Source organism: Strigops habroptila, chromosome 1 (assembly GCF_004027225.2).
Source record: "Strigops habroptila isolate Jane chromosome 1, bStrHab1.2.pri, whole genome shotgun sequence".
Lineage (NCBI taxonomy): Eukaryota > Metazoa > Chordata > Aves > Psittaciformes > Psittacidae > Strigops > Strigops habroptila.
The window spans coordinates 100230794-100256295 of NC_044277.2; the positions used below are offsets into that span (position 1 = coordinate 100230794).

The 25502-nt window shown below is 40.3% G+C and overlaps 1 protein-coding gene across 4 annotated transcripts; it reads left to right on the forward strand.

Annotated features, from left to right (window-relative positions):
- The first annotated feature begins 800 nt into the window (after window positions 1-800).
- On the forward strand, window positions 801-25220 carry SEC22C (SEC22 homolog C, vesicle trafficking protein). 4 transcript variants are annotated; one of them, XM_030501244.1, is made up of 9 exons: window positions 801-890; window positions 5565-5660; window positions 6221-6430; window positions 8523-8686; window positions 10612-10794; window positions 16564-16682; window positions 17288-17353; window positions 19331-19543; window positions 22386-25220. In XM_030501244.1, the coding sequence occupies exons 3-8, from the start codon at window positions 6249-6251 to the stop codon at window positions 19529-19531; spliced, it is 915 nt and encodes a 304-aa protein (XP_030357104.1). In that variant the 5' UTR covers window positions 801-890; window positions 5565-5660; window positions 6221-6248; the 3' UTR covers window positions 19532-19543; window positions 22386-25220. The 4 variants fall into 4 exon arrangements, with proteins under 4 accessions (XP_030357104.1, XP_030357076.1, XP_030357086.1 ...); XM_030501216.1 differs by having other exon boundaries at window positions 19331-25220; XM_030501226.1 differs by having other exon boundaries at window positions 5565-5618; window positions 19331-22599.
- The last annotated feature ends 282 nt before the right edge of the window (window positions 25221-25502 follow it).

A 25502-nucleotide genomic window follows, 5' to 3' on the forward strand; every position in this document is an offset into this window, starting at 1 on the left:
CAACAACTTGATTACACTCAGATGTTGTCCCCACATCAAGATGTGTGAATTCTGAGCTACCTCGTTCAGTAACTGATTATTTCTTAATTTTGTTTTTACTAATTTTATTTTGCCCTTTTTTTTTTTTTTTTTTTTTTCAGATGAAGGTTTTGTGAGAAGAGTTTGTGCCAAGTTACTGCCACAATGAGGCCCAGGTATGCTTCCAGATACAGAACTTCATGTTTTCTACGCCTGGCACCACCGGAAGGAAGGAAGATAATCTACTTTAAATCCCAGTTCACCTTCTGCCACAGCTCTTAAAACTAAAAATCCATCTCACCTAGGAGGCACAGTGGTAGTTACTCTTGAAGCACCAGCACAAGCACTGAGCTGGGGAGCTTGGTTTTATTCCAACCAATGACTCCAGAACAGCCTGGTCAGACAGCTTCATGCCCGCCTTGGTGCCGAAGCCTCCGTGCACTGTGAACGCCTCACCGCTTCCCCCTCTCCCTCGGTTGCCGCATGGATTCCGCTGTGGTTCCCGCACCGACAGCTGGACGAGTGCTCCCGCGGACATCAAGGAGCCCACAGCTGTCACCCTGACCTCACTGCGCCGTTAGGGTTCACCTTCAGGCCCGCGTTCGGCCCTGCCCGTGTGTGACGACCCACTGCGGGCGGTGTGTGAGGGCTGCGGGGGGGCTCAGAGCCCTAACCCGGGCCCGCCGCTGAGCGACGTGCATAACAAGCCTCTAACCAGCCCGCCCGCAGCCTCCGCTGTCCCGGCGTGCCCCGCGCCGCGGACACTCTACCCACCGCCTCTGTGGGCGGAAGGGGGCGGGTTCGGGTGTGTTGTGGTGGCGCCGGCGTTGCGCGGAGGGAGAGGCCCGAAGCCGCGGCGAGAGGCGAGGGAGGTGAGCGGAGGGGAGTCCCGGCGGGGTGTCTTTCCTCTTCCATACTCTTCTGGGTCCCGAGGGGCTGGGGGTAGACTGTGCTGCGTCGCGCCGGGGTGTCTGTGGTGCTTGAGGGTGTATAGTGGGAGGGCTGGGCCCTGAGGGGAGGGCTGGGGTGATGTGGAGTCCTCTGGCAGGGGGTGCATGAGGGGAGTGTTGGAAGGCAAAGAGGGGTTTGGGGTCGTGGGGAAGAGATGTGGGTGGGGTGTGTGTGTGTTGAGGTCAGGATCCTGTAGTGCAGATGTAGGATTTGGGGGCTCTTTGGAGTGCTCGAGGGGTGTAGGGGGAGAAGGACTTGAGTTGGGCTGGGGGTGAGGTGAGTTAGGATAACGTGAGGGCTTGGGATCTGAGGGATATGGATCTCACCTGTGGGACTCATAAGAGATTGGGACTTTGCTGTACATTAGGGTGGCACTCATATTTGGGAGTGTCTGGGTGATTGAGGGGTGTATGGGGAGACTCATCAGTACAAAGAAGTGCCCTCATGAGGGGGGTTGCTTTCAGGGTGTCTGGGTTTATTGAAAAGTGTGGGAAAGGGGTGCTTGTGCAAGGTTTGGGACTCTTAATTGGAGGAGAAGAGGGGTGGATAGAGTTCAGGTATGTATAGTGTCATGGGTGGAACAGAATGGATGTGGGAAGGGTCCTTAGTTTTGTGGCTGGTGAAGGTACAGAGATGAGCTGGTGAGCTTTAGGAGGCTTCAGGGTACAGGTTGGTGAGGGTGGATGCATATTCAGGAGCCGATAAGAGGAGTGATGTTTTTGAGAGATTAACATAGGGGGAGAGCTTCAGAACCTCACAGAGTTGTTACTATGTGTTTTGGGCAAGAGTTAGGAGGATTGTCCACTGAGGTAGTGTGGTTGATGAGGGAGCTGAATGTTGGGGTTTGAGTTTTGTGTAACATGCGTTATTTATGATACTTCATAGGAGAGTATGTGTAGACAGGAGATTTGTGATGGAAAGGGTTTTCTACATGCTTTAGCTTCCCTTTGGGGATAAGAATGAAGCTTGTGGGGTTTATAGGAGCCTATAAGCTCTTGATATCCACAAATCCTGTTTTAAAAGCTGTGGTAGAGAGCTTTCAACTTGGTTTTATTCATTGCTAAATCTGGAGAGTGGCTTTTGCTGTACTATGGGTCATGATATCTGTAGCTTGGTGAGCACTGTTGTGAGCATTGAGGGAGAGCAGTTTGGAAGTGGCAGGTGAATACCATTACTGCAATATTAGATGATGAGAAATCTAACAGCATTTCAGATTTGCTATTTTATATATGCGAGAAGAGGAAAAAAATCCACCTTGTGATCCTGCAGAGAAGTGAACCATGTCTCAATTCTTTTTATCTTCTCCTTGGTTGAGACTGAAACCAGCACTTGAGCTGCAGCACTATTAGATGTCTTGTGTTTGGTTGAGTCAAGCTGAATCTCTTTCGTAGTCTGGCATCCCACCTGTAGCTGTTTGTGACTCCCTCTGAAGCTTACCTGCCTGTGGAAAGACGCATTAGGTCCAATATGATCATGCGTCAAGCTATCCCATGTCCAGTAAACTTCAGAGTGCTTCAGGAGCCTCTGGGCTGTGGTCACATTTGCTAAAGCTTTAAGCTTGTCCTCCGGTAGGAAGAGCAGAACTTGACAAAATAGTTGTATGTTGTTGGGTTTGAAACTGGCCTAGAAAAAAGGGAAATGTGACTTAGCAGGGAGAGAAGACAAATGCTTGAGAGAGATCCCAATAACAAGACATTCCCTATTAGTGTTAGGCCATTCTTTGAAGGAAACTTAGTGCTTTTGATGGTGAGATAAAATAATTTCTTAAAAAACAGTGTTTTTTCAATAATTCCCCTCATGAACTGTGTACTGGTTTGCATTTGCTTTCGTAGCCTTTTGAGTAGATTGTTTTCTACGTACAGACAATAAAGTAGCAGTCCGAGAAGTGTGGCACTTGTGAATTGGTTCTAATCATCTTAGGTGGAGGAGCTTGCATAACAGTGTAGTAAAGTGTAAGAGGTCTGATTAAGGCTGCCTTAATAATCCCTGTGTAGTCACTGGAGACAGTTGGCTGCTACCTGGGAAGCGAGGGATGGAGTAACTGTGCTTCAGATGCCTGCTGTGAGAATACCCTGAAGAGTCTTGTTTGTTATAAGACTGCTAAATACATATCGTTTATGAGAGTCTTGCACTGAACATTTTTCTTCTGAAGTGCTGTTAGGTCTACAGGTACTTCAAAAAGTGGAAAAAGCTTGATTTACTTCAGTCATAAATTAAACTCCTTCTTCTGAAACAATTGCTAAAAAAATTTCCTAAGACTTTGCCTGCTTTGTGCCAGTAACATAGGTGGCCGGACATGATGTTGTTAATTCTGAGTACAGCAAGATTTGATATCTGCTTAATCAAAGACACAAGTATGTCGATGTTGGCAAAGTTCAGGACTGAGTTCAAAGGCCTGCCACGTAAAGTCAGTTGCAGATACTTTGGGCTGCTAATCATACTGCAAATAGAAAGAGCTGGAGGAGGGAAGGGTTGGTCAACCTGAAAGAGTAAGATCATAGATTCACTTGGTTATGTGGACACCTTGATCAGTCGAGTAAGTTTTGATAGTATGTGTTCACTTATAGGTGACATGGCAAAATTGGCTTGCAAGTCATTAAGCTTTTAAGGGAAGTGATGTTAGAAACTGTTATTTGCCATGGGCACAAAACACCACCTGATTTGCAAGTAGAAAGAGTCTTCTGAAAAAGGAAAAGCAAAGCCCAAAATATCACTGAGATGTGGTGCCCAAGAAGGTGGGCTGGGAGAATGTGGGAAAGGAAGGGAGAGGGCTGGATGACCCCTAGTGACCAGTGTTTGGTGAGAAGATTTACACAGAAAACAGGTGAACTGGCTGCATGAATTTATTTTTAGGCTTTGCCCTTTTCTGTGGGGTGATGTTGGCTCTCTGTTGGCTAAGCCTGTGCTACACTTCAGACAAACCCCTGAAATACAAAAAAACTAGTGGTTTGTTGTTTTTCTGGTTTGTTTGGTTTTGTTTGGTTTTGTTTGTTTGGGGGTTTTTTAATTTTTTTTTTTTTTTAACTCCTCAGAAGTCCTTACAGGTACTGTTCTTAAATCTCACACCTCTTTGCTCTGTTGGAGAGTAGGGTGTTACCTATACCGACATTCCTTTAGGCTATGTAAATGAGAGCTCTGTAGGAAGCAGAACCAGTGAACACATTTCCAGTTTTTTTGCCCTGAAGCTGTGCTCACCTGCTCTCTGTTAAGATTTGAGTCAGTGCATCAGCCCTTCTCTCTGTTGGGGATGCACGTTTCTTTTATACACATTTACTTATTTTCGCCAAACCAAAGGGCGGATAAGATACCGATCCTACTCACAGCTCTGTTGTCTAAGCCTCATTCCATTAGGCAGCAAATCTGAAAATTCACGGGCAGGTAGATTTATAGAATTAATCATAGCTTTAAAAAAGATAAATCAAGCCTTTTGGCTGAATACAGCAGTGATAGCGTGACCCTGTATTAGAGCAGGTGTGTTCTCCAAGAAAGGAGTGTTGACTCCTTTCTTCAGTGAAGTCTGGCATTTAATTTGGAAGTCTGCCTGATGGTGACTGATATCAGATCTTTCACAGAAGAACAGAGCACCCTTCTGTGGGCAGCTGATATTTAGTGAAAGCCTTATGCCCTGAAGCGTGAAGGTTTGTATGTCTTGGAAAGTTGTTTACCTTGATGTGTGCAGTTGGTTAACTATAGGTGGTGGTATCCCTAGCGATGAAAATATATATATATATATATATATATTTTTAATCTCAAACTTGCTGTTAGTGGCATAGCGAGTTGAATAATTTCACAGGTTGGATACATTTCTTTAAAATGCCTTTAGTTTCAAAGTTTGGTGCCTTTCCATTTTCCTGGTCATCTTCAGCCTGTTTCTGAAAGGTAAATGGGAGTGTTCAGTGTGTTGTCTCTACAGTGGTTCATCAACTGGAGTATTTTGGAGTTGCAGTTCATCAGTGCTGCCAACTATTGACCATAAAATTGTGCTGTTCTGAGCAGAAATGAGACTCTTAGTGCTGTGTGTGGTAAGAACTCAGTCCTTACAAAACAGTAGAGCAACTTTACAGACAGAGTAGTTTATGAAGTCCTAAACTAGAAGAGACTTTGCTTTCTTACCTTCTCGGAAAAGAAAAACACTTGATGATGAGACGCACATGTTTGAAAGAAACTTTGAGCATCTTAATGAATTGTTTGATACCAGGCTGTTAAAAGCAGCCATTCCCACTATCAAAAGTTTGAGTTCACAGTGTGATTTTTTTTTTTTTTTTTTTTTTTTTTCTTCCACCCACCATCCCCCCAATGCTTCATTGATGGAGTTTGCCTGAATTAGAGCTGCTCTTTTATAAGATGCTAGGATAACTAAGACTTAAACAGTGAGTGGGGCATCAGAAATATTTTGCATATCATTTCATAGTGTCTCTGACTGCATCTAGGAATTGATATATTGGATAAGAAAATTAGTTGTCTGTTTACCTGTAGGCAAAATACTTTCTAGGACATATTTACCCACTGCATGGGAGAGTTTACATTGTAAATATGTATAGACATATAGGTCATTGGTTCATTTTCTGAAATCGTTCATTATGGTTGTCTTTCAGAGATTATGTGAGCTGCTGCTATAGCCTTCTAACATCTTACACTGGATACTCATGGTATGTCTGAAGGACAGATCTTGTGTGTTCTGAATGTACCAGGTAAATCCCAATAATAACTTTGCATGGGACATTGTGATCTACTAAGAGTAAGAAGTCAAGAGAGGGCAGCTTTTATTCTATATTTAGTTCTAGTTGATTCTGTAAAAAGAGCCTCACAGGCTGTAGCCTGAAGTTTATTTTTGTATCTGTGTTATACTAGAAAATCAGATAACTGCTACACTAATGCAACTATTTGCAACACTAGTGAAGATGCTGTGTTGGGGGGAGTTAACCAGTTTCTGTAAATACCTTTAAGAACTTTACTCAGCATTTCTGATGCTTGAGGTAAAGCAGAAGAAGGGAAAATAGTGATATTTTTCAGGTAGGTAATTCCTCTGTCAAATCTCCTGCCTCACCTTTTTGTCTGAGAGGCAAAAAATGGATGCAGCTGTGACCTTTGAGAGCAATTTGATTGCCTTTTGATTGCAGTGGTGTTACAAGAGGTACTGTTCAGTAGCAGTGGTGAATAAATGCTTACCTTGACATATTTCTGGCTAGCACACTGGATTGTAAGTAACTAATATCACATCCATTAACCTAATCCAATATTTCATTTTCAGATTGTCCTCATGAGTACTCCTGCGGAGAATGTCCATGATCTTTTTTGCCTGTGTGGTCCGGGTGAGGGATGGACTTCCCCTCTCAGCCTCCACAGATTTCCATTTCAACCAGGACTTTCTGGAATGCAGAAAGAGATTGAAGGTGTTATCCTCAATTCTGGCTCAGTATCCAAGTCGAGGCACAGCAAAAGGACGTGACTTGAGCATACAGTAAGTCGCTGCTTTTGTTTGTTTGGTGGTTTATTTTTTTTTTTACTTGAAGTTTTTAAATCGTTTGACTTGGGATTAGTTAAACTTTGGGTATATTCTGTAGTACCTAACTCCAGTTTGAAATTCTACCACTCATGTCTAGATTGTAACCTCCAAGTATTTTGAAACCTCATTTCTCAGCACCACAGCCACACAGCTCCTACTCAGTTTAGTAAGCATATGTTAAGAATTGCTTATTTTAGTTTTCATTTTTGTACCAAATGCTTTCTGCTCAATGGGCAGTACTTGTTATTATTAGCAATTGGAATATCCTGGACTTCTACAAACACCTTCTAAGACAGCATCTTAATGCCTAGGAATTAATTAGTTTAGTCTAAACCCAAAATCCTTTTCATCTGATTCTGGCTTCCACAGAACTGCCATGACTCTCTCCTACATACTGCCCACTCTGTTTTCCAAATCTAAAAGGGTTTGAGTCTAGAGCTCTGGCTGATGCATATGTCTTGAGGAGGCCTGAAGCATGCTGACAATAGCCAATGTGGACAAATTATAAATCTTTGGTTTTATTGAGAAGGATCTGTTAGTCTTTATTTTAAGAAATTAAAAATTAAAATTCAGTTTTAGCATGTGATGGCTTGTCTGGTTAGCAAACATAAGAAAACTTAAAGTAACACTGAGCTAAAATTAAGTACCCTTTTTGGGGGAGTGGTTTGGGGAGTGGTTGGAGAAAGTAGACGCATGAACTTACACTGAATCAGTTGGAAAAGCAGAGATTAGCATTTTAATTCCTTTTCCCTCCAAGTGAACTCATGCCCTTTAATGCTAATGTGTTCTGCTTTTAATCTTCTGTAGTTGCTACATAAGTAGCTATGCATTGGGCTTGGAAGTGAGAAGAGTACGTATGGATACATGGCAAAAAGGCTGTAAATTATTGAGAGCTTGGAAAAGGTAATTTTACACAGGTATAGTGTTGATCCTCAGCTGTGAGCTGGAGACAAAAGGAATTTAGGGAACCTACCCAGTGTAACTAGGCTGTCACATGGCTAACCAAAACCATAAATCCCAAGTACATGGTATAATGAATAAATAAAAATGTGGTAAAATAGAAGCGACAAGTATTTCTGCATGAGAGGGGTGATATATATAAATAGTAGAAAAGAGAGAAAGTACAGAGAGTAATTGTTCAGCTTCAAAACTTTGATTTTATACTGATCTATTGCTAAACAAATGGCTAACGTGTAAGAAAAGATTTCCTCAGTCTTCTTTCAGAGATGTTTACAAATCTGTAATTATGGTGGGGATTGTGGAAGTTTAGCTATCTGCATGTAGTGCTGACATCTGAACTAGGTGCCCTGGCTTCCATCTTGTTTAAAGCCTAGATGAGAGTGATTTCTCTCATCCTTAAATACACACCTACATTTTGGTCAGATGAATACCCTGTTTGGGCCATGTTTAAGTGAAAACTTCTGCATAAATGCGGCTTCAGTGTTAGAGGGACCCCTTTTTGGAGTGGAATTTTTATTGTGCTGTTTCTGTTACAAGCTCATCTTTATTTATTACGAATGATTTCACAGTAACAGTGTTTGAATATCTTGGTTTGTGCAAGTTAAATATCTCTTGCTGTTAAGATGAAGTTGTCATATTCAAAGAGAGCAATGAATATATCTGCTTGCCTCCTGTGAACAGCCTTGCTTGGGTTTAGTTTTGTTTGTGGAAAGCCACTGTGTTTTCTTTCCAAACCTTCTTGACAGTGATGTTTTCTGGCCATCTCTTTTCTTATTGACATGATTTAAAGCCAGCCTAGGAAAATAATGTCCTTAATTTTTACTAATGAAGCAATTTCATAAAGTCTGTATTGTGAGCTTTAGTACACCAAAGCATACTGGATGAGTTAAGAATAAGTATTAGATCTACACGGGCTGCATGACTATTACAGCAGCGTAAACCATATATTTTTTTGCAGTCTGCTCTTGCAGTGCAGTCTATACATTTAATTTTGACGGAAAGCACAGTTTACTTCTCACATTCAGCATGACTCTCTTGCCTTTTGATGTTGATATTACTCTTTTATTTTTTTTCCCCTCTATTTCAGTTTCCTTTCTTCTGGGGATATTGCCTGCATGGCAATCTGTTCCAGCACTTACTCAACTGTCATGGCGTTTTGCTTCCTGGAAGAGCTTCAGTGGGAATTTGCTGCTTCCTATGATATAACAAGCATCGGCTTAGCTTCCAGACCATATGCTTTTCTTGAATTTGGTTTGTAATTTTGTTCTCTAATAGAGAATTAATTAATTGTGTGTCTGCTACTTTTATGATGTTAAACAATGTCTCCTGGCCAAAGCCTGATCGTGAAAATGAATCTGTGTGTGTGCCTTTGCTCCTCCTGTGTAGGAGGAGCAGGGAGAGCATGTATTTGTCTTAAACTGTTAGACTGTTGGGTTTGCAGTTCCTTAGAGTGCCTTTAGTAGATGAACAAAATGCTATGGTAATTAATAAACAAGCACAGGAAGAAAAATCCTTATCTCAAACACTTTCTAACTTAATTAAAAATATCTGACAAGTGGAGACAGATGGGTACAGGAAAAAAGGGAGACAGAATAGATTATTATGGGCAGCTTTACTTCTGGCATGACTTAAATTCACATAATACTTCATAATCATGCATAGTGTTCTTTTTTTAACCTGAAATAAATGGTTTTCTTGCCAAGGAGCAGCTGCTCTACTGTACCTCGTACCTTTGAAAAGCGCAGTTCATTTGCAGTGAGAAACTCTTCTCTGGGAAAGGATGAGACAGTGCAGTGGTTAGCACACTTCTATCCAGATTTCAGCAATAGTGTTAATCTCATGCTTAAAAGATTGAGAAATTCACAAGGAAAGCATATGATACATACAGCCATCTTGGATGGATTTCCCTGCAGGGCACATTCTAGGCATGATGTAATTCTATGCTAAGATCCAAATTACTGTCTTTTTTTTTTTAAATTTTTTTTTTAATAGGAATTTAGGAATGTCTAGCCTCTCTTAATTGCATAAAGCTCTTTTTAAAGAAAAAAAAAAAGAAGCCTTTTTTCTTCATTTCTATTATTGTACAATGTTTTGTACTGAGTCTACCTAATGTCGCCGTATGATTCCCAGCCCTCCTCTCCTTCCCCCCCCCTCCTCCCCCCCCATCCCTTTTCTGTGTTTGGATCTATGATGCACTTGATACCTAAGATCTTAGCCTTTTGCCTGGTAGCTACAGATGATTTTAGCAGGCTCGCTTAAGATAAAATACAGGATTTTTCACTAAGGAATGCTTATGGTGCTGTATATTCAACACAGAAGTCTTCCTGCTTAAGGAACTCGTGCTTAAGCTGTTACGTATGTATCGTATCCAGTAGTAGCTGTGGTCAACATATGCAAATCTTCTAGCATCGCAGTGTCTTAAGGATATGGATTTTGCTTATAGGATATCTTAGGAAACTAAATGGTTTTGCATTTTATTTCTCTAAGCATTTGAAATAGCTTGAATTTGCCAATATCTTTGCACAATTAAATAGGAAGTATCCACAATGAGGTACTTCAGTTCTGGAGGTGTGAGCAGTAAGTACTCCGAAAAATTCTCTACTCAGTGCAACTCCTGTCAGACCAGCAGCCACATTTGTGGAAAGGGATTTGCTTGCAAATGGTATTAAATTTGAAGTGTGAGAGATGAAGCAGGCTGATCCGTATGTAGATGTGTGGCTTGGATGTTGGTAGAATCACTGTGGAATTGGCTCTGCCAGTCAGAGTTGCTTCGTGACTCAAATATAGGTTGAATTAATTTATCTCTGTGCTTGGAAAAAAACCCTAATCCTTCATGTTGTTAAAACACAATGTGGAATTGCTTCTCATGGTAGTTCATGGGTAGTTTAAGATATGTGTTAACATCTAGTCTGGAATATGAAAGCTTGTTTTCAATCTGCTGTAGGCAGGATGTTGAGATTTAAAGTATACAGAAGGGAGTGGGTGTGATATAAAATACCTAGGAGAGATATTGTACTCCCTAACCAGCAGTGGAATTTTACACCTGAAACTAGTAAGAAAAAAAATGAAGGAAGAAATGAAAAACAAGTAAAAAGAGTGCCGTGATTTGATTAATAATTACCTGCAGCACTTAACGTTTGCAAAGCTAATTGAACCATGTTTTTGTATTGCTTCAGATAACATTATTCAGAAAGTGAAATGCCGTTTTAACAGTGCAAATCGCTCTCAAATGAAGGACAGCTGGGAGAAAATTGAGGAGGAGCTGAAGTTCCAGCCCCCGGTTCAGCTGAAACTAGAGGATACGGAGCTGATGAATGGAATGGCTAATGGTGGGCATGCAGATGTTCATGTGGAGGTTGGTAAGTTACTACTGTGCACAGGTGACAGTAGACTTCCTGAACCTAACTTTGCAAACAACAGAAAATCCTGTAACAGCAGCAGTTCCCTTTGTACTGAGAAACACACATATCATGTGCATGAAACACAAGAAAAAAGACTGACTGCTTTTCTATCATAGTTAACTACATTATAGCAGGTATGCATCAGAGCCTTTAAGGTCTCATGGTAGTATCTTTCTTAACCAGCCTTAGATCAGCTTCTGTGTATGGACAGTTGGTTGAAACTGGACTTGGCATTCTACGTGTTAAATTCTCCAGCTTCTAAAGTAGTTCTTTGTTAAATTTTCTATGACAAAAGAAGCTCAACTAATTCATTGCTTGTTGCAAATTCTAATAGAAGATACGTAATTACAGTCTGAGTTGCTTCAGCCTTGAGGAAAGAAAAGTTGAGAGGAATATGAGCAGAGGGTAAAACTCTTATTCCCAGACTTTCCATGTTGGGTTATTCTGCCTACTTTGCTTTCTCCTTTTACCTTATTCTTTAAAATATAATGCATTTGACTAAAATTCTGAAAGAGGATATGTATATCTCTGTAAACAACACACACAGGCTTGACGAGGGACCTTTTTGTAATGAAGTCTGACATGACTTTGAGCAGCCTGGTCTCATGGAAGGTGTCCCTGCCCATGGCAGGGGGATTGGAACTACATGAGCTTCCAACCCAAACCATTCTGTGATTCTACCTGCTTTTAGAAGTACTAACCTCTACTTATTTATTGTAAAATTAGTATCTTCTTATTTGTTTCTCAGTTGCATACTCAAAATCCTGCCTGCTTCCTCTACAAAATGAAATCATAGAATCATTTAGATTGGAAAAGACCTTTAAGATTGAGTCCAACTGTGAACCTAACACTGCCAAGTCCAGCATTAAATCATGTCTCAGTTTTAATCGTGTTAGTGTGGTGGTTTAAATGCAGCTGGAAGGCCATGAGCTTTTATCTACTCTTTCTGTGGTGTTCTTGATTTATGCAACACTAATAAAATGAAGTTCCCGTTGCTCAGTCTTATTGTTTCTGATGGATGAGCTGGACTCTGATGTACGTATTGTAAGTTAAAATATAAAGGGGCAGTGGCCAGGAGGAAGAAAAAATAGAATTGAAAACATTTTATTTGCCAGTCAGTTTTGTGAGTGCTCCTTAGAACTCAAAGGTTAAATATTTGCATGGTGTGACAGGGTTTAGAACTTTTTTGCGCTAGTGTGAACAGTTTTGGTGCCAGTAAACATTGCAAACTAGTCTGTATCCACAGATCAGAAATATATTTTCAGTTCCCCATATTCTTAATTGCTTTCTTTTACTTTCCATCTGGCTTTGTATTTCTGGCTGTTCTCTCTGGTCTAACGCAAATACTCATACAGATTGTTCTGCCTTCATTTTAAGGATCATGTTTATGATCATCTGTTTCCCTCAGATGGAGTCAGCTTTCCTGGCTATGTCTCTCTCCTCTCATCATTACCACTTTGCTGCTTGAAGTTTAACCGTGTGGATATTGTTTATTCCCATATTAATGTTATTTATGGTACGGCTCTTCTATACAGGAGATTTCTTGAGCGTATGTTGGAAGTGTTATGGTTGCAGGAGAGCAGAATTTATTTGTATCCACATTCTATAGTGAGGATAGATTAATCAGTAGATTGATCAAAACATCAGTCTCCTTACATGGTTGTAGCTGGTTCTTGTCCTATTTTGAGCTGTGTGATCACATTTCACAGCTCTTCATTTTAGTGTAAAAGGAGTCTGAAAAGCCAGGGTAGTTTTGTCCTCGTTAATATATATGGGAACAAGAGCTTTATTTTTCCTTCTTTTTTCACTCTTCCTTCTGTTTGTTCCTTCCTTTGTTTAACTAAACCCAGCCGCATTCTTGCTAGAACAATGTTAGCACTGTATCCTTGTTCCACATCTACACAACCTCAGCTGCTGTTGCAAAAGCCTCACCTTGTTTCTCGATATTAGCACAGCTGATAAAACTCCTGGATATAGTGAGGTCTGTATACAGAAGAAATTTGAAGTAGCTTTCTGTGAAGAGGGAGAGTTTTCACATCAGAATTGACTCTGTGAAGTAGAAGAACAACTTGTGCTTTTTGTCTAGGAAGCATGCTGTTAAATTATGGAGCATTATGCTCCCCTTGAAGAGTGTTTAGTCTTCTGTAGGCATGCAGGGAGCCCTTCACAGGGTCCTTTTTAAGGTATGTTTTGAAAATGTCTTGCATCTCTCTTTTGTGTGCTTGTATTTTACTTTAAAATGTTTGAGTCTGATTTCATTTTTCCCTCCTGGTGCTGTCTTTATCTGGAGCTTTGAGTATGTGACTCATTGTCAAACCCTTGTTGTGCTATGCCTTGAAGAGACAGGATGAAGCGTGGTACTGGCATTTGTGTCAGTCTCCGGTTAAATAGCCAGGGGCCTCTGCTCAGAAAATCTTTTCTAGTCAGAGGTTTCAATTTCTTCATTGTTTGAGGGTGTTTTCACAGAATTATTCTGTAAATGTTCAAACCTGCAGATGCATTTTTCCTGAGTGCTAGGTAATCCACAGTCCCCAGAACATCTTCTGTATGGTTCTTGTATCCTGAAGTACACACCTTTTCTACTTTGGAGTCATATCAGTTTGAAACCCAAATTAGCATTTAATTGTGCTTCTGCAAAATTGTCCTATCTTAAACTAAGAGTGCTTATACTCTCTTGTTCCCTTATTTAATGTAGGAAGGAATTTTAGTATGAAATTCTGTTTATAAAATTATGATTGAATTCACACAAGCAACTGTAATAATTTCTCCCTAGCACACTATCTCACTTGTACTGTGCAATTTCCGTTTGTGAATTAAACCTCAGAATGACATAGCAGAAATAAAGTTCCACAGCAAACAATTTAGAGATCAGTTTTCACAGAATCTGAACCCTGAGCAACTGGATGTTGTAGTCTCCCCTGCATCTGTGATAGGAATTCTTTTTATCTGGACAACGGGGGAAAAAAAAAAAGGTAACTTTTACATAATATTCTGTGCTGCAGAAACAATATATTGTTTTTCCCTGGGGAATGGAAACTCTTTGACATGTATGGTTTGCAAGATACAATGAATGACACTTGCACTTGATAGTTTTCCTTTGTTTGAGAGACACTGTGTACCTTTAAAGTAAACCTTTGAAACCAAGGAAGAAGAAAAAGCAGTCTTTATAAGTTTCCATGAGAGAGAGATACATAGCTGCAACATGACTTAATTTATCAAAAATAATAGGAAACTTCAGACTCAGGTCAGTTAATGAACAAGCATGCTGGTACAGCTTCTGTCCAGCACACTGTTTGGACCTTAGATTTCACTGCATGGGGGAAAAAGCAAAATTGCCTTTGAATGATAGGGTTACTTGCACCATTTATATACCTGAACATGCGTGTTACAATAATATACGGTAATGTTTCATAAGTTCAAGGCCAGGTTGGACAGAGCCTTGAACCACGTGGTTTAGGGCAAGGTGTCCCTGCCCATGGCAGGGGGGTTGGAACTAGATGATCTTAAGGTCCTTTCCAACCCTTACGATTCTATGATTCTATGATTCTATCAAATGGAATTAATACAGTTCCTTTTGCAACTGCTTTGGAGATGAAATTATGGATGTATGAACGCATGCCAGACAAGTTAATTGCATCGACACTTAATAAAAGATACTTTATATCTGTATATTAATTTGGCAACAAACTTTTTTACGTCCATCAAAACCTCTCTTGAAGGAGAAGACACAAAGTGTGTTTGTGTCTTAAACCATGCAGTATTGCAATATTTAAGCTGTTACTGTGCTTCATCTGTCACTGAAACAAAGCCAGAGACCACGTCTGCTGTGTTGCGTAGTCTATCTGCAGTAGTCAGGAACTCGCTACATCTGGGCAGCCGGCTGGGAGTCCTGAGAGATGTGGAGTCTTGAGGGCTCATTCATTCTCTCTTGCACCTTATGGATGTTGGTGCAGGAGAGGATCTGGATTTGGTATCTGAGCTGCAAATTACCTTCCCGTTTATTATGCTGACACTGTTCTACTTGTGAGGATCCAAGGGCAGGGATGAAATTTAGGTGAGTATCTAGGTGTGGTATCTGTTGAGTTAGCTAGCACAGCTAGGGAAGAAACTAGGTGAGATTTGTACAGCCAAAACTGAATTAGAAGTGGTAGGTTCCAAAGTTAAATACGCATTTATAATAATTGCTTTGACCTTAATTAGGTATGTATCAATTAGATGATCCTGAAGAAATGATATTTGGGGGTGTGGGTGTTATGTAGTAGTAGTGGAGAAAGTGGGAAAGGAGGGAGATAAATTTCACTAGCTGTGAAACATGAAGAAAGGGAATTGCAATGCACTGTAAAATGTGGCTCAAAGACCAAAAAGTGTAGCATCCAGTTTAGTTCCTAGACCCCATTTTTCATAGAATCACAGAATGGTTTGGATTAGAAGGGGCCTTAAAGCTCATCCAGTTCCAACCCCCCTGCCACAGGGAGGGACACCTTCCACTAGACCAGGTTGCTCCAAGCCCCGTCCAACCTGGCCTTGAACGCTGCCAGGGATGGGGCAGCCACAGCTTCTCTGGGCAACCTGTGCCAGGGCCTCACCACCATCACATGGAAAAACTTTTTCCTAATGTCTAATCTGAGTCTCCCCTCTGTCAGTTTAAAGCCATTCCCCCTTCTCCTATCACTACATGTCCTTGTCAAAAGCCCCTCTCCAGCTTTCTTGTCAGCCCCTTCAGGCACTGGAAGCTGCTCTACGGTTTCCCTGGAGCCTTCTCTCCAGGCTGAACAAGCCCAGCTCTCTCAGCCTGTCTCCATAGCAGAGGTGCTCCAGCCCTCGGAGCATCTTTGTGGCCTCCTCTGGACTCACTCCAACAGCTCCATGTCCTTCTTATGTTGGGGGCCCCAGAGCTGGGTGCAGCTCTGGGGGGTGTGGTGGGGCGGGTTGTCTCACCAGAGCAGAGTAGAGAGGGAGAATCCTCTCCCTCAACCTGCTGGTCACATTTTGTTTTGACAGTGTTTTGTCAGTCTGAGAGGCCCAAAAGTTCTGTGACAGACATTTCCCTGCTGTGACTAGGTAGTATCATCCTGCTGACTCCTACAACAACTGTTTTAGCAGCAGAACCTCAAAGTCCTTGGCTGTACAGCTGAGTCCTGTCAACTGCTTGATTAGGGCACCAAATGCTGTGTGGAAACTATGCAGGTAAAACTAAATTGCTGTATACCAGCCTGAAACCTCAAACTCTGTAGGAAGAAATGTATAATTACAGTTGAGGAAGAGATGAATTGCTGTTTTGCTTTTGTGGGTGTCAAAAATTTAAGCTCTTTTCCAGACCAGTGCTTAAAGCATCTAGCTCTTCTGCTTACCTGAGAAGAGTGTTAGGTATGCTAATCTGCTATAATAAATGGTGAAAAAATATTTGTGTGCACCATAATAGAAGACATTAATACCAAATAGCTCAAGAACAAATTCTGTTGCTTAATCTCTCTAAAAAATACTCCAGAGCTTTACTGATTTGTAGATGTCTGAAGAACTAAACAGCATATTGCTACAAAAAGGTTTTTCTAGTCATAATTGGTCTTCTCTGGAGCAAGCATGAAAGGTTTTGAAAATGTTTAATACCTGCATGAGCTCATTTGGATTGTTTGATGTTAAAATATTAATAGTAATAGTGTGAACTTTTACTAATGTCTCTCTCTTTTCTGCTTGTTTTTTTTTTTTTTTTTTTTTTTTTTTTTTAAGTGCCTACTTACAGAATGCAGCGTGTGACTCCCCTGGGGATTCTGTCACTTGTTCTGAACATCATGTGTGGAGCTTTGAATCTCATTCGAGGAGTTCACCTAGCAGACTATTCATTTCAGGTAACCCTGCTTGAATTGAAACCTGTGCCATGTGTCAGAAGGAGCGAGTTATTTGGTTAATCAGATTAAGGGTGGCTCTTCTGCTGCTAAGTAGAGCACACATCTTCTCACAAGAAGTGTGTTGTTCATCCAGGGAGTACACAACTGATTGCTCACCTGCTAGACTTTGTGTTTTGTTGTTTATTGCAGCACATGGCATTTAATTCTTTTCTAGGGAGATTAAAATTTGGAGGAATATTTAAGTCTTGCCAGGCTGGCTGGATTATTTTATTTTTTTTTTTTTCCGTTCTTGTATTTTGTTCTAGATACTTTTGTGTAATTTTTTTTAAGCATATGTGAAAGTGTAAACAACTTTTAAAAAGTAGGAAAAAAAAGTGTGTCCTGATTGTATGGTGGCACAGTTTTATTTAGCAGGAATCATCACTTGAGCCTCAGTTCTTGGTATCGCATTCAATGATATTGATCTTGCTGTTTAGCACTGTTACAGTCAATCAGCATAAACTAGAATGAGAGGTACTTGATGAAATACAGCATTCTAAAATATCAAGCAGTATTTGCTAAAAGCTGTACCTGACGTAGTTGTTTGTCACTTTTAATCTGAACAGGAGGACCATGAAGGAATTGGAAATGTGATAGCTTTTTTTCTACCTTTTCTAGCCTGTATTTTTCAGGTATGTTAACTGTAAATAAAATGCTTTTGTATTATTTTAATATTATAATATACAAGACAAAATAATTTTCAGATAAGCAGAGGAACAGTTTGGGATTTAGTATCCTACCTAGGTGATTCCACTGAGGTATTCCAATGAAGTGGCACAACTACAGTTAAAGGCACAATTTGACCCTTGGCTAACTGTAGTTGCAAGCCTTTTCAGTGCTTTCATGTTTTGATATGTCAGATGGTCTGACTGTAATAAATAAGTTCTTTACTGTGAGGATGGTGAGGCACAGGTTGTCCAGAGAAGCTGTGGCTGCCCCATCCCTGGCAGTGTTCAAGGCCAGGTTGGACGGGGCTTTGGGCAACCTGATCTAGTGGAAGGTGTCCCTGCATATGGTAGTGGGGTTGGAACCAGATGATCTTTAAGGTCCCTTCCAACCCAAACTGTTCTATGATTCTATGATTATTTTCTCTGACCTCCTTATGCAAAAAAATAGTGAGAATGAGGAAATATTATCTGCTCTAGATGGGTTCTTCTTGAGAAATTCCTTAAAATGCCTAAAACAGTGGTCCACAACCTTTACCTTGAGAGCAATATGTTGTTTGGAAAATCTTCGGTTCTTAGCCTGTCACTTCAGGAAGCTGTTGTGGTTGGGTTACTAGTTCACAGAAGGAGTAACATAATGCCGACAGTGTATTCATTGCTTAGTACTGTTGCATTTGGTTAATGGTTAGGGGAACTCTTGTCTGAAGACTTATTTATCTGTGGTATTTAAAACTTGCACAGCGGCTATTTATTGAATCATAATAGATGCATTTTATTGTCTTTCAGCCTTCTTACAACTCTGCTCATGGCAGAGCTTTAAGATGGAGATATAATTTGGATCTAAATACTTGATGTAAGTCATTCTTCACAAAGAAAGGCTCTGACCTGCTTTTTTTTCCAGTTAGTACCTGAAGCTAGAGAAGCTAAACAGTTCTCTCTTATCTTTTTGATCTATAGCAGTCATCTTTACCAAATGCTTGTGCATAAATTCAGCTGAAATATGATAGTGCTTTCTGCATGCTGATCTCTACTTGTGTCATCAGCACAGTTGGAAACTGTGACCTTAAGTGAGAAAGCATGATTTGTTACTGCCTGAGTTAAAAAAGTAACTCTTGTGCCATCACTTTGAGTTTTCAGTTTTCTGATATAAGGGTTGTTGCTCTTCACACATGCTTAGCAAATGAGTTCCACCTGATCTGGAATTTAAAAAGAAAAAGAACTCAAAGCTCTAGCTGAACCTGTTGACAGAAACTGAGTCAAGTCTAGTGAATGAAGCCCTTATCTCAAAAACAAATATGACAGAAGCAGGTTTGGGTTTGCTGTTTCCAGCTTCTAAGCCTTTGTCTTGTAAAAAATTGTAGGTAGTTTTTGAAAGCTGGTTCAGCTTTCAGGCTCATTTTAGTCCAGGCTGAGACAGGCAGAAGGGACGCCAGTTGTGCTGACAGACCTTTTTTGATATCTGTGTTTAGGTGGTAGGTCTGGGTTGAGGCCACCGCTCTGGCTGTTCTTGGAGGACCTTTCAGCACAGGAGTTGAAGGGAAGCTTTGGGCTTCTTAGTGATCACTGTGCTGGCAGGCACATCCAAGAGGCGTGAATGTGCCAGCAATTCCCAGCTATGTATCCTGTCTATATGTACATAGTTTCATAGAATCATAGAATATCAGCTTGGAAGGGACCACAAGGATCATCTGATCCAACCTTTCTAGGCAAAGCAGACCTAGACTAGATGGCCCAGCACTCTGTCCAGCTAAATCTTAAGTATCCGATGCTGGGGAGCCTGTCACATCCCTGGGGAGATTATTCCGGTAGCTGATTGTTCTCACCATCAAAAATTTTCCTTGTGTCCAATCAGAATGTCCCCAGGAGTAACTTGTGCCCGTTACCACTTGTCTTTTCCATGTGAAAATGTTTAATGCTAACAGCGTCTCTCTGGTGCTTTTGCAGTGTTACTTATACCTCTTCTACAGCTCGGCAAGGAAGGTGAAGACATTTGTACTCCTTTTCTCTGTTTGTTTATGCAACATTTACTTGTATGGATTACGGAACCTCTGGCAAATAGCCTTTCACATAGGAGTGGCATCTCTTTCTTCTTATCAGATATTGACAAGACAACTTATGGAAAAACAGCCTGACTGTGGAGTATGAAAAAAGCTTTAGGTTTGCTATTCTATTTTTATGACTTTTTTTTTTTTAATTAAACTGGCCAAAAATTGCTTAGGGTGTTTTTAAAGATTTGTGACAATGGTTATTGCGAGGAGGATATTTCAAAGCAAGTTGAAATAAAGTAGGATACTGTAATCGTGTCAAACATAGGGTGAGGAATGTAGCTGTATTTAACATGGCATGTGGTAGTTGTGCATGGTAGGTCTTGTCAGGTGCCATCAACAGATGGAGGTTCTCCTTGCCATAAATGGGCTTTTACTCCTTGACTAGTACCATCTAGACAGCATTTTGCCATTTGTCTTACTGGCTTTGTAACAGTTTGGCAGGTCAATGTCTTGCCCTGCCAATGCTGCTGAAAATATTAAACTTGTATAATGAAATGAAGATAAAGTGGTGGGTAACATTTTTGTCTATAGAATTTGTTAAGCATTAAGATACTTGGTAAATGTAAGTAAAGGAGTAGTTTGCCATAATTAGATGAGTTCAATAGCAGTGGGAAAAATTGTTAGGATGAGCTTCAGGGTAATTTTTCTAGGTTTTGAAGGAAAGGAAACACTGTGGGTCTTTTAAAAACCATAAAGGCTATAAATATCTCCTGGCTAAACAGTGCATCATAGTTAAGTATGTGCTCATTGGTTAAATGCAAATATGCTTGGGGCAGCATAAAATAAACCGAAGTGAATATAAATGATCTTTCAGCTCAAGCAGCATTTATTTCCTTGGTTAAGGTCACTCTTAGCGTAAGAGTAATTCCATGTTTGCTTGGTCTGTACAGATAATAAATCTCCCAAGCATACTTATGACAGGCTACTGACTCCTTCACCTTTTTATTTAAAAAAAAAAAAAAAGTGTAGCTGGTGGGTAGAAAGCCATTACCAATAATGGAAAGCAAGAGCAGGTTCTCTTTGTTATATAAAACACCTTTAGTTAATGGTGTTGAGTTCTTACACTATGATGAATTTATGAGTTTGCACTTTTGAATGCAAGAGCTGAATAACATCTGCTGCACTGAGTATTCTTGTATGCGATGTATTGAGGTGCATAGGAGCATTTTAGAACATACATGAATAACGTAGGCTCTCTGTTTAAAAAAATGCATAGCATTTTAATGTAGCTGTCCTTGAAGGGTTGTAAACATTCAGACTGAGAAGATGTAGAGAACTCTTTGGTGTGTTATTGTGGCAGTATTGTCCTAGATTTCCTTTTATTTTTTTCTTAGGAAACTGTTTTCTAGTCGCCTCATTTCTTCCACCAGAGATGTCACCAAAGATTTATTTTCCTCTCGCATAGTTTCTACCTCTAGTGGTTGCAAAGTGATTAACATGGTGCAGAGTTGTCTTCCTGAATTTGCAGAAGTGCTTAACAAAAGTACTTTCTTGCATCTTAGTGAATTTTCCTGAAATCTCATGATGCAAAGACAAGTATCAGTGTGCTGCTGCACCAGAAACCTGTGGTGCTGTACCTCGGAAACACTTCTGTGATGCAGCTTGACTGCAGCAGCAACATCGATAGGCAGATCGTTACAACCTGAACAGTTTTTAGGACATCAAGAGATTTGGTACCAGAGCTTTTTCCACTAGTAAAATGTAGGTGTTTATTTTCCACCCCATATTATCCCTTTTACTGTAAGAGTAACATAATGAAACTGGGAGGAATGTCTAGTCTAGTAGGAATGATAGAGGAATATTTTAGCCATCCATTTAAGAGAACAGCTAATGCTGTGTGCCATAACGGAATACTTTTCTGCTATAAGGGAGTGGATTAAAGTTATTTGTTACCCTAGTTTTCTGTCGGAGTGTAAATGGAGAAACGAAGCCAGAATTCAACCATTGTCCTTAAGACACCCAGATGACCCCAGAGATGTGAACAGCTTTCATGCTGTTCAGTCCCAGTTTTACCCGGTAAAATATCCTTAGAGACTGCAGGAACCAAGCCATGAGTCTGGATTACAAGTTAAAAAAAAAACACCAACAAAAACCAAAAATCTGAAAAAAGGACAGCCCTCCAAAAATGCTACTAGTAATCTAGCACTCTGTTAAAGACACTGGATCTGATGACTGATTGTGTTTTTCAGGAGCATAAGCTGGGTATCAGCCCGTTGGGTTACCATGGGGAATCATCCTGTGGGAAAGGATGAAGCATTTTATGCTACAGATAGACAAGACTTTATGAAAAGACCTTAGTGATATGACCCAACTCCCTGCTCCTACCTTTTTAGCCTCAGTCTGGCTAAAATGTCCAGAAGAGCTTTACTGTTCCTCTGAAGGCTTGGATAGCGTTCACCTGCTATAGCTTAAGGCAGGCAGAGCATTTTTAACTGGGGTGTTGGGCCAACGAACTATTATATGCTTTCTATTTCTCATCCTTGTATTGAGCTGATTGGAAAAGACTGTGATGTTCCAATGCTTCCCCAGCATCTGTTTGCTTTATCATAAACCAAATACATCCTCATGCCAGGTGATGTTAGCAATAGCTCTGCAATAAGAGTGGTACAACAAAGTGTTTAGGTAGCTTGTGTATTTAACATAGAGCAGATAAATTCAGGTTTTGTTTAATATTTTCTTTTTCCTGAAAATGATTTTGATAAAATCAGACAAAAGCAGTTGGTTCAGTTCTGCCTTTGTGTAATTTTGGGTTTTTGCTTTGTGGATTAGATGGATGATGTGACTAGATTTTTATTTTTTTTTCTACTAAATGAACTAAGCTCTGGTTTGCTGTTAGTCTTAATCCCTTTGCAACCTCATTTTTTGTTTGTTTGCTTGTTTTCCTGTATTATGTGTAAACCATATTAAGGAATCTACATGGATTAATATGTGTGCGTTTATGCACTTTGTAGGTTTGGGTTGTGATTCCAGGATGAGGCAGAACATCTACAGTTTGATCTATTTTGATTTTTTCATTTTAATGGTAGTACTTAAAATGGCTCCTACATCTCTGTGGTATTTATACAGTTAAACATTTTCTTCTGGTGAAACGGCAAGAGAAACAGAAGAGTTTACATGGATCTGAGTTCTTTAAGATTTAATAAAAAAGAATGACTTGCAGTTTGAGTACATGAAATCTGACTCATAACTTGGGATTATGCCTGTACCAAATCAAATCCCCAAACAGGAATCCATCCCTTTTTGTTCAACTTTAAACTGTTTAATGTTGTTTGAATTGCATCTTCTTAATTCTGTCAGTTTTCAAGATAAGTCTTTTTGAAACTTTTCCTCACCCAGCAGCTCAGCACAAGAACATCGGCAAAGAATAAACTTCATTAATTTAAAGATTTGCAGTGCTTAGTCACTTTATGAAGCTGATTCTTTTCTGTGTGACTTCTTTCTTTCTTTCTTTTTAATTTCTCCCAAAGACCTGTTAAGTTTGTAGAAGGTGGGCTGGTTCCTTTTTAGACATTTTTGCACTGTATTAATAACTGAACCTGTGTAAATGTGTATAAAATCGTTTTGCATGTATATGTATATATGTACATATATCTAATAAATGGCTTTTTTGTAATGGTTGTCTTCACTTACAGTTTTGAAATAAGTGATTATATTAGAAACAAGGTTGAATGGCTGTTTCATTTTTGTATGCATCTTTAGTGTTTTATGTGGCAGTGTTCAAAATATTTTAAAAATAAGCTCAGTTCTTCTCTTTAACAAAGAGCTTCAAAATCAGAGTGATTTTAAATGCTGCCACAGTGCATCCTGTATGTAGTCTCTTACAGAAGGAAGTATGTGTTGGAACTCAGGGTGTCTTTGAGGCCGTGTGCTTTCTGATACCTGTTAGTTAGGATTTTTGTTCAGCCATCTGCACACTGGAAAGTGACTGATCCATCAGCTGAACTATATAAATATGTTTATAAATGTGTCTATAGAAATTGCTTCTCCAGGCAACAATTTGGCTTATGCTGTGATATAATCTCTTTGTAGCTTTAACAGTCTTGCTTTTAACTTTCAGACACCATATTATAGAGGCTTTTCCTGCAAAACTTGCATTTTGAAGTGTGCGAAGTAAGATATAACACAGTCCTGTAAGTCTTTTTCCAGCTGCCTGGCAATGAATAGTGGGGATTTTGCAGATTAATGTTAGATTTTTAGCTTGGTCTCTTAATGGAACTAGGCCTATTAGTTAGTGCAACTAGTCAGTTCCTACTAAGAGTTTGTGGACTCTTTTTTGGCCAATTTCATCCTCCTTTGATAATGGCTCTGAAGACGGCAATTCATCAGGATTTATAGAAATGAATGGCCTGATGTGGCAGAACATTCAGCTTTCCCACCATCTGAATTTAATAGGTTCAGGTGTCAGGAGATGCACTTTGAGAGAGCAATGCTTTGAACAGCAGCACTCATAGAGGACCCTGCCTAATCAGGGACCAAAGAGTTGGGTAAAAATCAAAAAGCCAGAAGAAACCAGGCTTGTGGAACTACTGCTCCCTGATCCTCCACAGGAATGATCAGCAGTAAAAGCAAAACATGGTGGGTAAAGGGCTGTGTTCTTCCACTGGTTTCCAATGTGTAAAAAGTGAAATCTTTTCTAATCTGAGGCTTATTCTTTATCAAGGAAGGCAGTTGTGGGTAAAGTGGATCTGGGAGAACTGCAAATCCTTTAGTATTATTCTTCTGCTTTAAAGATCTGTCCCACTCTCTGCCTTGACTTGGCCTTTTAGCCTTGGAGCTTGCTGGGCTGCAGGCTTGCGGCATGGAAATGTCAGCAGTAGGTTCGAGATACAGTGCTGCAGCACTCACTGCTGCACTCAAAGGAGACAGAGGAGCCTGTGTGTGCCCCTGTGATGAGGCAAGAAGCAGAGCAATGGGTTGTGCAGACAGTAGGTGATGATAAGCAAAAGCTGATGATGGGGGAGGAAGGAGAGTGTCTTATTGTTCCAAACTGCTTTGCTCTTTGAAATCTGGATGTTATTTTTGTTCTGTAAATAAATGATTGCTCAAAGCGTGTTTCTTCTCAAGATGCTGATAGAGGAGAACAGCAGCCTTTCCCTTTTTTTTTTCCTAAGGTGAGGAGAGAAAGCAATTATAACTCCCTTTCCCTTTTGAAGATGCTGATAAAAGGAGGTGGGAGGATCAGAGGGTCCCTGTGCCAAAAGAGGAACAACTCCTAAGGTCATAGAAATACATGTTTTTATTTTAAACAAAGTAACTCAACTTCTGCCGTGTGCTGTCTTTCAAATGTGACCTAATTGCATGTGAAAACTGTTTGTGGGGAGGAAGGAAACAGTAGCCTCAAGAAAAAGAGCAACTCCATCTTCAAATGTGTTACCTCCTCATGATTCTCAGTTCTTGTGTCCAAAGCCACTCTTGGAGCAAGCTCAAAAGAGGTCAGGCAGGAGGAGGGGACAGTTGAACAGTCTCTTCCCAGTGATGTTTGCTTTTAAAAGTTGATCTTAGCCTCATTCTTAACCCCAGTAGTGAGGTGCCTCTGCTGAGGATGCGGGCTGAAGGGGTCAGAGGCTTTATTCCACTCCTGCTGGCTTTTACGGGTACCTCACAGTTGTCCGCAAATAAACCTCTACTAAAGGTATCGCCTTTTGGAGAATATTCTGGAAAGAAGCAATATCATGTCTGTAGGAAGAGAAGGTGTGTTTGAGCTCCCTGGGGGAGTGGGAGTTAATCCTCTTGCCCTCACTCTTTCTTTTCCAAAAGGCTTAATAAAGTGATATTTTTAAATTCAACTGATTGTTGCGTGCTGGTTTTCCTCTAAAGTGTTAGTCTGGCAAAAATGGGGACCTTGGAGTGGGAGTGAACAGTTTCTGCTACATTTTCCCCTGCTGCAGTGTATCATAACATGTGCCTATATTTGTCAGGTGCTTCAGGAAGGGCTGTTCACAGAGAGAAGCTGTTAACCTCCTGGGTGGGCAGGCAGATAAAAGGTAATATCCCTTCCCACCAGATACAGTAGTAGCTCTTTTTTGCCAAATTATGGTGGTGAATAACAGCATGAGATTGAGTTTATG